The sequence below is a fragment of the Pseudophryne corroboree genome, unplaced genomic scaffold (assembly GCF_028390025.1).
Source record: "Pseudophryne corroboree isolate aPseCor3 unplaced genomic scaffold, aPseCor3.hap2 scaffold_617, whole genome shotgun sequence".
Lineage (NCBI taxonomy): Eukaryota > Metazoa > Chordata > Amphibia > Anura > Myobatrachidae > Pseudophryne > Pseudophryne corroboree.
This window is the reverse complement of record NW_026970213.1, coordinates 224,702-239,849: the sequence shown is the minus strand read 5'-3', so window position 1 is coordinate 239,849 and position 15,148 is coordinate 224,702. Positions and strand designations below refer to the sequence as shown.

At 48.2% G+C, this 15,148-nt stretch overlaps 1 protein-coding gene across 1 annotated transcript in view; it reads right to left on the bottom strand.

The window, feature by feature from the left end:
• Nucleotides 1-258: 258 nt before the first annotated feature.
• Nucleotides 259-15,148, bottom strand: part of LOC135035841 (oocyte zinc finger protein XlCOF7.1-like) — a gene marked incomplete at its 3' end in the record, with an annotated part of 104,123 nt that continues 89,233 nt past the window's right edge. Inside the window, exon 2 of the mRNA XM_063954379.1 lies at nt 259-1,986. Coding sequence (XP_063810449.1) covers nt 259-1,986 — 1,728 coding nt within the window. The remainder of the gene's footprint in view (nt 1,987-15,148) is intronic.

Below are 15,148 nucleotides of genomic sequence, written 5' to 3'. Positions count from 1 at the left end.
AAAACATTTCCCACACTCAGAACAGAAGTATGGCTTCTCACCTGTGTGACTTCTCTGATGTCTAACAAGAGCTGATTTATGTGTAAAACATTTCCCACACTCATAACATGAAAATGGCCTCTCACCTGTGTGACTTCTCTGATGTGCAACAAGAGCTGATTTCCGTGGAAAACATTTCCTACACTCAGAACAGGAAAATGGCTTCTCACCTGTGTGACTACTCTGATGTGTAACAAGAACTGATTTCTGTGTAAAACATTTCCCACACTCAGAACAGGAATACGGCTTCTCACCTGTGTGACTTCTATGATGTTTAACAAGATCTGATTTCCGTGCAAAACATTTCCCACACTCAGAACATGGAAATGGCTTCTCACCTGTGTGAGTATGCTGATGAATAACAAAATGTGATTTGAATGCAAAACATTTCCCACACTCAGAACAGGAAAACGGCTTCTCACCTGTGTGACTTCTCTGATGTGTAACAAGATCTGATTTCCGTGCAAAACATTTCCTACACTCAGAACAGGAATACGGCTTCTCATCTGTGTGAGTATGCTGATGAATATCAAAATGTGATTTGAATGCAAAACATTTCCCACACTCAGAACAGGAATACGGCTTCTCACCTGTGTGACTTCTCTGATGTCTAACAAGAACTGATTTAAATGCGAAACATTTCCCACACTCAGAACAGGAAAACGGCTTCTCACCTGAGTGACTTCTCTGATGTGTAACAAGAACTGATTTAAATGCGAAACATTTCCCACACTCAGAACAGGAAAACGGCTTCTCACCTGAGTGATTTCTCTGATGTGCAACAAGAGCTGATTTCCGTGGAAAACATTTCCTACACTCAGGACAGGAAAATGGCTTCTCACCTGTGTGACTACTCTGATGTGTAACAAGAGCTGATTTCTGTGTAAAACATTTCCCACACTCAGAACAGGAAAACGGCTTCTCACCTGTGTGACTTCTCTGATGTGTAACAAGATCTGATTTAAATGCAAAACATTTCCCACACTCAGAACAGGAAAACGGCTTCTCACCTGAGTGACTTCTCTGATGTGCAACAAGAGCTGATTTCCGTGGAAAACATTTCCTACACTCAGAACAGGAAAATGGCTTCTCACCTGTGTGACTACTCTGATGTGTAACAAGAGCTGATTTCTGTGTAAAACATTTCCCACACTCAGAACAGGAATACGGCTTCTCACCTGTGTGACTTCTCTGATGTCTAACAAGAACTGATTTAAATGCAAAACATTTCCCACACTCAGAACAGGAAAACGGCTTCTCACCTGAGTGACTTCTCTGATGTGTAACAAGAACTGATTTAAATGCGAAACATTTCCCACACTCAGAACAGGAAAACGGCTTCTCACCTGAGTGACTTCTCTGATGTGCAACAAGAGCTGATTTCCGTGGAAAACATTTCCTACACTCAGAACAGGAAAATGGCTTCTCACCTGTGTGACTACTCTGATGTGTAACAAGAGCTGATTTCTGTGTAAAACATTTCCCACACTCAGAACAGGAAAACGACTTCTCACCTGTGTGACTTCTCTGATGTGTAACAAGATCTGATTTAAATGCGAAACATTTCCCACACTCAGAACAGGAAAACGGCTTCTCACCTGAGTGACTTCTCTGATGTGCAACAAGAGCTGATTTCCGTGGAAAACATTTCCTACACTCAGAACAGGAAAATGGCTTCTCACCTGTGTGACTACTCTGATGTGTAACAAGAGCTGATTTCTGTGTAAAACATTTCCCACACTCAGAACAGGAATACGGCTTCTCACCTGTGTGACTTCTCTGATGTTTAACAAGATCTGATTTCCGTGCAAAACATTTCCCACACTCAGAACATGGAAATGGCTTCTCACCTGTGTGAGTATGCTGATGAATAACAAAATGTGATTTGAATGCAAAACATTTCCCACACTCAGAACAGGAAAACGGCTTCTCACCTGAGTGACTTCTCTGATGTGCAACAAGATCTGATTTCCGTGCAAAACATTTCCTACACTCAGAACAGGAATACGGCTTCTCATCTGTGTGAGTTTTTTTGATGAATATCAAAATGTGATTTGAATGCAAAACATTTCCCACACTCAGAACAGGAATACGGCTTCTCACCTGTGTGACTTCTCTGATGTCTAACAAGAACTGATTTAAATGCGAAACATTTCCCACACTCAGAACAGGAAAACAGCTTCTCACCTGAGTGACTTCTCTGATGTGTAACAAGAACTGATTTAAATGCGAAACATTTCCCACACTCAGAACAGGAAAACGGCTTCTCACCTGAGTGACTTCTCTGATGTGCAACAAGAGCTGATTTCCGTGGAAAACATTTCCTACACTCAGAACAGGAAAACGGCTTCTCACCTGTGTGACTTCTCTGATGTGTAACAAGAACTGATTTAAATGCAAAACATTTCCCACACTCAGAACAGGAAAACAGCTTCTCACCTGAGTGACTTCTCTGATGTGTAGCAAGATTTGAGTTGCATGCAAAACATTTCCCACATTCAGAACATATCAGTGGCCTCTCACCTGCCTTAGCTGGATGATGGGTAATAAGCTTTGTGTTCTGTGTAAAACATTTGGCATCTACAGAACAGGGAAACTCTGTATCTACTGTCAGAGCTGTAACAGATGCACCAATATCAGAGTGATCAGGAGAACATTCCCCAGGATCAGGGGGATCAGCTGATAGAGCTGGATGTATAATTGGGGTAATGGGGTTATCTCCTGGAGAATCCTGTCTACTGTCATTAACTTTTATGTCACAATCCGGGGATACCATTAGATGTCCTTCTGAGATATTTCTGCTTGTGTGTCCATCTGCTGGAAATAAAATACATTATGGAAATATAAAATGAGTAGACAAGACCCAGGGTGTTACAGGATACAATATATAATTCTATAACTGACATGTTTTACCTGTAATCATTGCTTTTATGTGTATAAAAAAAAAAAAGATAGGATGCTTAGACTGGAGCTTGATCAACACTGAACGCTCATGTGGGATTACTAGAGGCGACATGGACGCTCATGTGGGATTACTAGAGGTGACACTGATGCTCGTGTGGGATTACTAGAGGCGACATGGACGCTCATGTGGGATTCCTAGAGGTGACATGGACGCTCATGTGGGATTACTAGAGGTGACACTGATGCTCATGTGGGATTACTAGAGGTGACATGGACGCTCATGTGGGATTACTGGAGGTGACACTGATGCTCATGGGGGATTACTAGAGGTGACATGGACGCTCATGTGGGATTACAAGAGGTGACACGGACAATCATGTGGGATTACTGGAGGAGACATGGACGCTCATGTGGGATTACTAGAGGTTACATGGACGCTCATGTGGGATTACTAGAGGTGACATGGACGCTCGTGTGGGATTACTGGAGGAGACATGGACGCTCGTGTGGGATTACAGGAGGAGACATGGACGCTCGTGTGGGATTACTAGAGGTGACATGGACGCTCGTGTGGGATTACTAGAGGTGACATGGACGCTCATGTGGGATTACTAGAGGTGACATGGACGCTCGTGTGGGATTACTGGAGGAGACATGGACGCTCGTGTGGGATTACTAGAGGTGACATGGACGCTCGTGTGGGATTACTAGAGGTGACATGGACGCTCATGTGGGATTACTAGAGGTGACATGGACGCTCGTGTGGGATTACTAGAGGTGACATGGACGCTCATGTGGTACTACTAGAGGTGACATGGACGCTCGTGTGGGATTACTGGAGGAGACATGGACGCTCATGTGGGATTACTAGAGGTGACATGGTTGTAATAATAAAACACCAAAGAAGAGAAAATGCTGTCCTGCTTGCGCACTAATAAATAATAGGATTTTAATACCTGCCGGTAAAACCTTTTCTCTGAGTCCGTAGAGGATGCTGGGGTCATCAATAGAACCATGGGGTATAGACAGGATCCGCAGGAGAAATGGACACTTTAAGACTTTAATAAGGGCGTGAACTGGCTCCTCCCTCTATGCCCCTCCTCCAGACCTCAGTTATAGGAACTGTGCCGAGGGAGACGGACATTAGGTTGGTTTATATGAAAAGAAGAAACCACCTTCGGCAGAAACTGTTGACGAGTTCTCAACTCTGCTCTATCTTCATGGAAGATCAAATAAGGGCTCTTGTGAGACTAGGCTGCCAATTCGGACACCCGCCGTGCAGATGCCAAGGCCAATAAAATTACCACTTTCCAAGTGAGGAATTTCAAATCCACCTTTTGAAAAAGGTTCAAACCAGTGAGATTGAAGGAACTGTAACATCACGTTAAGGTCCCAAGGTGCCACAGGAGGCACAAAAGGAGGTTGGATGTGTAACACCCCTTTTGCAAACGTTTGCACCTCAGGAAGTGAGGCCAATTGTTTCTGAAAGAAAACTGACAATGCAGAAATCTGTACTTTAATGGATCCTAATTTAAGGCCCGCATCCACTCCAGCTTGTAAAAAGTGGAGAAAACGTCCAAGTTAAAAAATATCCGCAGGAGCCTTCTTGGACTCGCACCAGGAAATATATTTCCTCCAAATGTGGTGATAGTGTTTTGCAGTAACATCCTTTCTAGCCTGAATAAGAGTGGGAATGACTTCACTGGGAATACCCTTCTGGGCTAGAATCTGGCGTTCAACCGTCATGCCATCAAACGTAGCCGCAGTAAATCTTGATACTGACACGGCCCCTGCTGTAACAGGTCCTCTCGTAGAGGAAGCAGCCAGGGATTTCCTATGCGTAAATCCTGAAGATCGGGATACCAAGCCCTCCTTGGCCAATCTGGAACAATGAGGATCGTCGGAACCTTTCTTCTTCTTATAATTTTTAACACTCTCGGAATGAGAGGAAGTGGAGGGAACACATACCGACTGAAACACCCACGGTGTCACCAGAACGTCCACCGCTATGGCTTGAGGGTCCCTAATTTTGGAGTTTCTTGTTGAGACGAGACGCCATCATCTCTACTTGGGGAGTACCCCAGCGACTTGTCACTTCTGTGAAGACTTCTGGATGAAGTCCCCACTCTCCTGGATGGAGATCGTGTCTGCTGAGGAAGTCTGCTTTCCAGTTGTCCACTCCTGGAATAAAGATAGCTGACAGAGCGCTTAGATGTTTCTCCACCCAGCGGAGAATCCTTGTGGCTTCTGCCATTGCTGCTCTGCTTTTTGTTCCGCCCTGGCTGTTGATGTAAGTTACTGCTGTTACATTCTCCGACTGGATGAGGACGGGTCGACTTTGAAGAAGGCGTTCCGTTTGTAGAAGGCCGTTGTAAATCGCCCTTAATTCCAGAACGTTTATGTGGAGACAAGTCTCCTGACTTGACCATCTTCCTTGCACCCCAACCCCGGGGACTTGCATCCGTGGTCACTAGAATCCAATCCTGAATACCGAACCTGCGTCCCTCGATGAGGTGAGAACTGTGCAGCCACCACAGCAGTGATATTCTTGTCTTTGAGGACAGGACTATCGTCCGTTGCATGTGTAGGTGGGAACCGGACCACTTGTCCAACAGGTCCCACTGGAATACTCTTGCATGGAATCTGCCAAACTGAATGGCCTCGTAGGGCGCCACCATCTTTCCCAGCAAGCGAGTGCATTGATGTATTGACACTCTGGTTGGTTTTAAGATTTGTTCCCGAGCTTTTTCTTCCGGAAGAAAAACTCTCTGTAGTTCTGTGTCCAGATTCATCCCCAGAAACGACAGGCGGGTCGTAGGGATCAACTGAGATTTCAGCAGGTTGAGGAGCCAGCCATGTTGTTGCAACACCTTCAGGGACAGTGCAATGTTCTGTAACAACTTGTCCCTGCATCTGGCTTTCATCAGGAGATCGTCCAAGTATGAGATAATCATGACACCTTGCATGCGAAGAAGAATCATCATCTCCGCCATCACTTCGGTGAAAATCCTCGGAGCCATGGACAGCCCAAACGGCAACGTCTGAAATTGGTAATGACAATCCTGAACCGCAAAGCGCAGGAAGACCTGATGAGGAGGATAAATGGGAACATGTAGGTAGGCATCCTTTATGTCTAAGGAGACCATAAAGTCCCCTTACTCCAGACTGGAGATCACTGCTCTGAGAGACTCCATCTTGAATTTGAATTTCTGCAGAAAGAAATTTAGGTCTTTAAGGTTGAGGATCGGTCTGACCGAGCCGTCCGGCTTCGGAACCACGAATAAGCTGGAATAAAAGCCTTGTCCCTGTTGCGCAGGGGAACCGTGATAATGACCTGGTTCTGACACAATTTTTGTATTGCGTCGCACACTACCTCTCTGCCGGTCAGAGAAGCTGGCAAGGCTGATTTTAAAAATCGGCAAGGGGGAACGTCTTAAAATTCTAGTTTGTACCCTTCTGACACAATTTTTAAAATCCAAGGTTCTAGGCCCGAGCAAACCCAGACCTGGCTGAAGAGCTTGAGACGTGCCCCAACCGGCCAGGACTCCCGCAGGGAAACCCCAGCATCATGCAGTGGACTTGGCAGAAGCCGGGGAGGACTTCTGTTCTTGGGAGGCAGAGAAGCCTGGGTTTCTTTTACCTCTTTCCCTGCATCTAGCAGCAAGGAAGGCAGAGCATCTTCCTCTTCGGTATCTATTGGGCCGAAAGGACTGCATTTGATGATGCGTTTTCTTATGTTTTGGGGGAACATAAGGTAAAAATTACGATTTTCCAGCAGTAGCTGTAGAGACTGGGTCTGTAACCGGTAGGTATTAAAAATAAGATTTTACTCACCGGTAAATCTATTTCTCGTAGTCCGTAGTGGATGCTGGGACTCCGTAAGGACCATGGGGATTAGCGGCTCCGCAGGAGACTGGGCACAAACTAAAGAAAGCTTTAGGACTAACTGGTGTGCACTGGCTCCTCCCACTATGACCCTCCTCCAGACCCCAGTTAGGATACTGTGCCCGGAAGAGCTGACACAATTTAGGAAGGATTTTGAATTCCGGGTAAGACTCATACCAGCCACACCAATCACACCGTACAACTCGTGATACTATACCCAGTTAACAGTATGATAACATCGAAGCCTCTCAACAGATGGCTTCTCAACAATAACCCGTTAGTTTAACAATAACTATATACAAGTATTGCAGACAATCCGCACTTGGGATGGGCGCCCAGCATCCACTACGGACTACGAGAAATAGATTTACCGGTGAGTAAAATCTTATTTTCTCTGACGTCCTAAGTGGATGCTGGGACTCCGTAAGGACCATGGGGATTATACCAAAGCTCCCAAACGGGCGGGAGAGTGCGGATGACTCTGCAGCACCGAATGAGCGAACTCTAGGTCCTCCTCAGCCAGGGTGTCAAACTTGTAGAATCTTGCAAACGTATTTGACCCCAACCAAGTAGCTGCTCGGCAAAGTTGCAAAGCCGAGACCCCTCGGGCAGCCGCCCAAGAAGAGCCCACCTTCCTCGTGGAATGGGCTTTTACAGATTTAGGATGCGGCAGTCCAGCCGCAGAATGCGCAAGCTGAATTGTGTTACATATCCAGCGAGCAATAGTCTGCTTCGAAGCAGGAGCACCCAGCTTGTTGGGTGCATACAGGATAAATAGCGAGTCAGTTTTCCTGACTCCAGCCGTCCTGGAAACATATATTTTCAAGGCCCTGACTACGTCCAGTAACTTGGAGTCCTCCAAGTCCCTAGTAGCCGCAGGCACCACAATAAGTTGGTTCATGTGAAACGCAGATACCACCTTAGGGAGAAACTGGGGACGAGTCCTCAATTCTGCCCTATCCATATGGAAAATCAGATAAGGGCTTTTACACGACAAAGCCGCCAATTCTGACACACGCCTGGCCGAGGCAAGGCCAACAGCATGACCACTTTCCACGTGAGATATTTCAAATCCACGGTCTTAAGTGGCTCGAACCTATGTGACTTCAGAAAACTCAACACCACGTTGAGATCCCAAGGTGCCACAGGGGGCACAAAAGGGGGCTGAATATGTAGTACTCCCTTAGCAAAAGTCTGAACTTCAGGCAGTGAAGCCAGTTCTTTCTGGAAGAAAATCGACAGAGCCGAAATTTGGACCTTAATGGAACCCAATTTTAGGCCCATAGTCACCCCTGACTGTAAGAAGTGCAGGAATCGACCCAGGTGAAATTCCTCCGTTGGGGCCTTCCTGGCCTCACACCAAGCCACATATTTTCGCCATATGCGGTGATAATGTTTTACTGTAACATCCTTCCTAGCTTTAATCAGCGTAGGAATGACTTCCTCCGGAATGCCCTTTTTCCTTTAGGATCCGGTGTTCAAACGCCATGCCGTCAAATGCAGCCGCGGTAAGTCTTGGAACAGACAGGGCCCTGCTGCAGCAGGTCCTGTCTGAGCGGCAGAGGCCAAGGGTCCTCTGATATCATCTCTTGCAGTTCTGGGTACCAAGCTCTTCTTGGCCAATCCGGAACCACGAGTATAGTTCTTACTCCTCTCCTTCATATTATTCTCAGTACCTTTGGTATGAGAGGAAGAGGAGGGAACACATAAACCGACTGGTACACCCACGGTGTCACTAGAGCATCCACAGCTATCGCCTGAGGGTCCCTTGACCTGGCGCAATATCTTTTTAGCTTTTTGTTGAGGCGGTAAAGCCATCATGTCCACCTGTGGCCTTTACCAACGATTTACAATCATTTGGAAGACTTCTGGATGAAGTCCCCACTCTCCCGGGTGGAGGTCGTGCCTGCTGAGGAAGTCTGCTTCCCAGTTGTCCACTCCCGGAATGAACACTGCTGACAGTGCTAACACGTGATTTTCCGCCCAACGGAGAATCCTTGTGGCTTCTGCCATCGCCATCCTGCTTCTCGTGCCGCCCTGTCGGTTTACATGGGCGACCGCCGTGATGTTGTCTGACTGAATCAGTACCGGCTGGTCCTGAAGCAGGGGTCTTGCTTGACTTAGGGCATTGTAGATGGCCCTTAGTTCCAGGATATTTATGTGTAGGGAAGTCTCCTGACTTGACCACAGCCCTTGGAAGTTTTTTCCCTGTGTGACTGCCCCCCAGCCTCGAAGGGTGGCATCCGTGGTCACCAGGATCCAGTCCTGTATGCCGAATCTGCGGCCCTCTAGAAGATGAGCACTCTGCAGCCACCACAGCAGAGACACCCTGGTCCTTGGAGACAGGGTTATCAACTGATGCATCTGAAGATGCGATCCGGACCACTTGTCCAACAGGTCCCACTGAAAAGTTCTTGCATGGAACCTGCCGAATGGAATTGCTTCGTAGGAAGCTACCATCTTTCCCAGGACTCGCGTGCAGTGATGCACCGACACCTGTCTTGGTTTCAGGAGGCCTCTGACTAGAGATGACAGCTTCTTGGCTTTCTCCTCCGGGAGAAACACTTTTTTCTGGTCCGTGTCCAGAACCATCCCCAGGAACAGTAGACGTGTCGTAGGTACCAGCTGTGACTTTGGAATATTGAGAATCCAACCGTGCTGTTGTAGCACTTCCTGAGATAGTGCTACCCCGATCAACAACTGCTCCCTGGACCTCGCCCTTATCAGGAGATCGTCCAAGTACGGGATAATTAAAACTCCCTTTTTTCGAAGGAGTATCATCATTTCGGCCATTACCTTGGTAAATACCCTCGGTGCCGTGGACCGACCGAACGGCAACGTCTGGAATTGGTAATGACAATCCTGTACCACAAATCTGAGGTACTCCTGGTGAGGATGGTAAATGGGGACATGCAGGTAAGCATCCTTGATGTCCAGTGATACCATGTAATCCCCCTCTTCCAGGCTTGCAATAACCGCCCTGAGCGATTCCATCTTGAACTTGAATTTTTTTATATATGTGTTCAAGGATTTCAAATTTAAAATGGGTCTCACCGAACCGTCCGGTTTTGGTACCACAAACATTGTGGAATAGTAACCCCGTCCTTGTTGAAGGAGGGGCACCTTGACTATCACCTGCTGGGAATACAGCTTGTGTATTGCCTCTAACACAGCCTCCCTGTCTGAGGGAGTTGTTGGTAAGGCAGATTTTAAGAAACGTCGGGGGGGAGACGTCTCGAATTCCAGCTTGTACCCCAGAGATACTACTTGAAAGATCCAGGGATCCACCTGTGAGCGAGCCCACTGATCGCTGAAGTTTCTGAGACGGGCCCCCACCGCACCTGGCTCCGCCTGTGGAGCCCCAGCGTCATGCGGCGGACATGGCGGAAGCGGGGGAGGACTTTTGCTCTTGGGAACTGTATGTTGCAGCTTTTTCCCCCTACCTCTGCCTTTGGGCAGAAAGGACGCGCCCTTAACCCGCTTGCCCTTATGGGGCCAAAAGGACTGTACCTGATAATACGGTGCTTTCTTTGGCTGTGAGGGAACCTGGGGTAAAAATGCTGATTTCCCAGCTGTCGCTGTGGAAACTAGGTCAGAGAGACCATCCCCGAACAACTCCTCACCCTTGTAAGGCAAAACTTCCATGTGCCTTTTTGAATCTGCATCACCTGTCAGATGCACATAATGTGCCCCCAGTATAGTGTCAGTTACACATAATGACCCCAGTAGTGCAGTGCCAGATACACATAATGCCTCTGAGTATAGTGCCAGATACACATATGCCCCCACAGTGCCAGATACACATGCCCCCACCAAGCCAGACACTCGTATGCACCTATAATGCCAGACACTCGTGTGCCCCCACAGTGCCGGACACTCAAATGCCCCCACAGGGCTGGACACTCAAATGCCCCCACAGTGCCAGATACACGTATGCCCCCACAGTGCCAGATACACGTATGCCCCCACAGTGTCAGACACACGTATGCCCCCACAGTGCCAGAAACACATATGCCCCCACAGTGCCAGACACACATATGCCCCCATGGTGATTTTACTAATAAAGGCAGCACTTTTAGGTAGATTCACTTTTAAAGGCAACAGCTATCTCCCCAAGCCCGTGTAGTTCCTCAACAGCAGAGATGCCCATTAATGATCAAAGAATGCAGCAGCAGCAGCCACTGTAATTGGCGCCGGGGTCCAGCACCACACCCCCCAGCAGCCGCTGCTGCATGCCGTGATCATTACTGGGCATCCCTGGTGGTGAGGAACTACACGGGTGGGGGGATAGCTGCTGCCTCTAAAAGTGAATCTATCTACTGCCCGCGGGTGGCACCTCTGGACTGCGCCCCTCCTCGTCTGGCGCCCCTGGCGAGTGCCATCCTGGCCAATAGGAAGATACACCCCTGCACCTGTCCACTGCTGGGTCCATAAACCCATCCTGGCAGAAATGGACATTGCACTTATTTTAGATGCCAGCCGGCAAATATCCCCCTGTGCATCTCTCATGTATAAGACTGCGTCTTTTATATGCTCTACGGTTAGCAATATAGTGTCCCTGTCTAAGGTATCAATATTTTCCGACAGGGAATCTGACCATGCAGCTGCAGCACTGCACATCCATGCTGACGCAATCACTGGTCGCAATATAATACCTGAGTGTGTATATACAGACTTCAGGATCGCCTCCTGCTTCCTATCAGCAGGCTCCTTTAGGGCGGCCGTATCCGGAGACGGTAGTGCCACCTTTTTTGACAAGCGTGTGAGCGCTTTATCCACCCTAGGGGGTGTTTTCCAACGTGACCTATGCTCTGGCGGGAAAGGGTACGTCATTAGTAACCTTTTAGAAATTACCAATTTTTTATAAGGCGAAGCCCACGCTTCTTCACACACTTCATTTAATTCCTCAGATGAGGGAAAAAATAAGAATTTACTTACCGATAATTCTATTTCTCGTAGTCCGTAGTGGATGCTGGGGACTCCGTCAGGACCATGGGGATTAGCGGCTCCGCAGGAGACAGGGCACAAAAATAAAAGCTTTAGGACTAGGTGGTGTGCACTGGCTCCTCCCCATATGACCCTCCTCCAAGCCTCAGTTAGGATACTGTGCCCGGACGAGCGTACACAATAAGGAAGGATTTTGAATCCCGGGTAAGACTCATACCAGCCACACCAATCACACTGTACAACCTGTGATCTGAACCCAGTTAACAGCATGATAACAGAGGAGCCTCTGAAAAGATGGCTCACAACAATAACAACCCGAATTTTGTAACAATAACTATGTACAAGTATTGCAGACAATCCGCACTTGGGATGGGCGCCCAGCATCCACTACGGACTACGAGAAATAGAATTATCGGTAAGTAAATTCTTATTTTCTCTGACGTCCTAAGTGGATGCTGGGGACTCCGTCAGGACCATGGGGATTATACCAAAGCTCCCAAACGGGCGGGAGAGTGCGGATGACTCTGCAGCACCGAATGAGAGAACTCCAGGTCCTCCTCAGCCAGGGTATCAAAATTGTAGAATTTTGCAAACGTGTTTACCCCTGACCAAGTAGCAGCTCGGCAAAGTTGTAAAGCCGAGACCCCTCGGGCAGCCGCCCAAGATGAGCCCACCTTCCTTGTGGAATGGGCATTCACAGATTTTGGCTGTGGCAGGCCTGCCACAGAATGTGCAAGCTGAATTGTACTACAAATCCAACGCGCAATCGTCTGCTTAGAAGCAGGAGCACCCAGCTTGTTGGGTGCATACAGGATAAACAGCGAGTCAGTTTTCCTGACTCCAGCCATCCTGGAAACATATATTTTCAGGGCCCTGACAACGTCCAGTAACTTGGAGTCCTCCAAGTCCCTAGTAGCCGCAGGCACCACAATAAGTTGGTTCAGGTGAAACGCTGACACCACCTTAGGGAGAAACTGGGGACGGGTCCGCAGTTCTGCCCTGTCCGAATGGAAAATCAGATATGGGCTTTTGTAAGATAAAGCCGCCAATTCTGACACTCGCCTGGCCGAGGCCAGGGCCAACAGCATGGTCACTTTCCATGTGAGATATTTTAAATCCACCGATTTGAGCGGTTCAAACCAATGTGATTTGAGGAATCCCAGAACTACATTGAGATCCCACGGTGCCACTGGAGGCACAAAGGGGGGCTGTATATGCAGTACTCCCTTGACAAACGTCTGGACTTCAGGAACTGAAGCCAATTCTTTCTGGAAGAAAATTGACAGGGACGAAATTTGAACCTTAATGGACCCCAATTTGAGGCCCATAGATACTCCTGTTTGCAGGAAATGCAGGAATCGACCCAGTTGAAATTCCTCCGTCGGGGCCCTCCTGGCCTCACACCACGCAACATATTTTCGCCAAATACGGTGATAATGTTGTGCGGTAACCTCCTTCCTGGCTTTGATCAGGGTAGGGATGACTTCCTCCGGAATGCCTTTTTCCTTCAGGATCCGGCGTTCAATCGCCATGCCGTCAAACGCAGCCGCGGTAAGTCTTGGAACAGACAGGGTCCTTGCTGAAGCAGGTCCCTTCTTAGTGGCAGAGGCCATGGGTCCTCTGTGAGCATCTCTTGAAGTTCCGGGTACCAAGTCCTTCTTGGTCAATCCAGAGCCACGAGTATAGTTCTTACTCCTCTCCGTCTTATAATTCTCAGTACCTTGGGTATGAGAGGCAGAGGAGGGAACACATACACTGACTGGAACACCCAAGGTGTTACCAGAGCGTCCACAGCTATTGCCTGAGGGTCCCTTGACCTGGCGCAATACCTGTCTAGTTTTTTGTTGAGGCGGGACGCCATCATGTCCACCTTTGGTTTTTCCCAACGGTTCACAAACATGTGGAAGACTTCCGGATGAAGTCCCCACTCTCCCGGGTGGAGGTCGTGCCTGCTGAGGAAGTCTGCTTCCCAGTTGTCCACTCCCGGAATGACTACTGCTGACAGTGCTATCACATGATTTTCCGCCCAGCGAAGAATCCTTGCAGCTTCCGCCATTGTCCTCCTGCTTCTTGTGCCGCCCTGTCTGTTTATGTGGGCGACTGCCGTGATGTTGTCCGACTGGATCAACACCGGCTGACCTTGAAGCAGAGGACTTGCTAGGCTTAGAGCATTGTAAATTGCCCTTAGCTCCAGTATATTTATGTGAAATGAAGTCTCTAGGCTTGACCACACTCCCTGGAAATTTCTTCCCTGTGTGACTGCTCCCCAGCCTCGAAGGCTGGCATCCGTGGTCACCAGGACCCAGTCCTGAATGCCAAATCTGCGGCCCTCTAGAAGATGAACACTCTGCAACCACCACAGAAGAGACACCCTTGTCCTTGGAGACAGGGTTATACGCTGATGCATCTGAAAATGCGATCCGGATCATTTGTCCAGCAGATCCCACTGAAAAGTTCTTGAGTGGAATCTGCCGAATGGAATCGCTTCGTAAGAAGCCACCATTTTTCCCAGTACCCTTGTGCATTGATGCACTGACACTTGGCCTGGTTTTAGGAGGTTCCTGACTAGCTCGGATAACTCCCTGGCTTTCTCCTCCGGGAGAAACACTTTTTTCTGGACTGTGTCCAGAATCATCCCTAGGAACAGCAGACGTGTCGTCGGACTCAGCTGCGATTTTGGAATATTTAGAATCCACCCGTGCTGTCGTAGTACTACTTGAGATAGTGCTACTCCGACCTCTAACTGTTCTCTGGACCTTGCCCTTATCAGGAGATCGTCCAAGTAAGGGATAATTAAGACGCCTTTTCTTTGAAGAAGAATCATAATTTCGGCCATTACCTTGGTAAAGACCCGGGGTGCCGTGGACAATCCAAACGGCAGCGTTTGACACTGATAGTGACAGTTCTGTACCACGAACCTGATGTACCCTTGGTGAGAAGGGCAAATTGGGACATGGAGGTAAGCATCCTTGATGTCCAGAGACACCATATAGTCCCCTTATTCCAGGTTCGCTATCACTGCTCTGAGTGACTCCATTTTGAATTTGAACCTTTGTATGTAAGTTTTCAAGAACTTTAGATTTAGAATAGGTCTCACCGAGCCGTCCGGCTTCGGTACCACAAACAGTGTGGAATAATACCCCTTTCCCTGTTGTAGGAGGGGTACTTTGATTATCACCTGCTGGGAATACAGCTTGTGAATGGCTTCCAATACCGCCTCCCTGTCGGAGGGAGACGTTGGTAAAGCAGACTTCAGGAACCGGCGAGGGGGAGATGTCTCGAATTCCAATCTGTACCCCTGAGATACTACCTGCAGGATCCAGGGGTCCACTTGCGAGTGAGCCCACTGCGCGCTGAAACTCTTGAGACGACC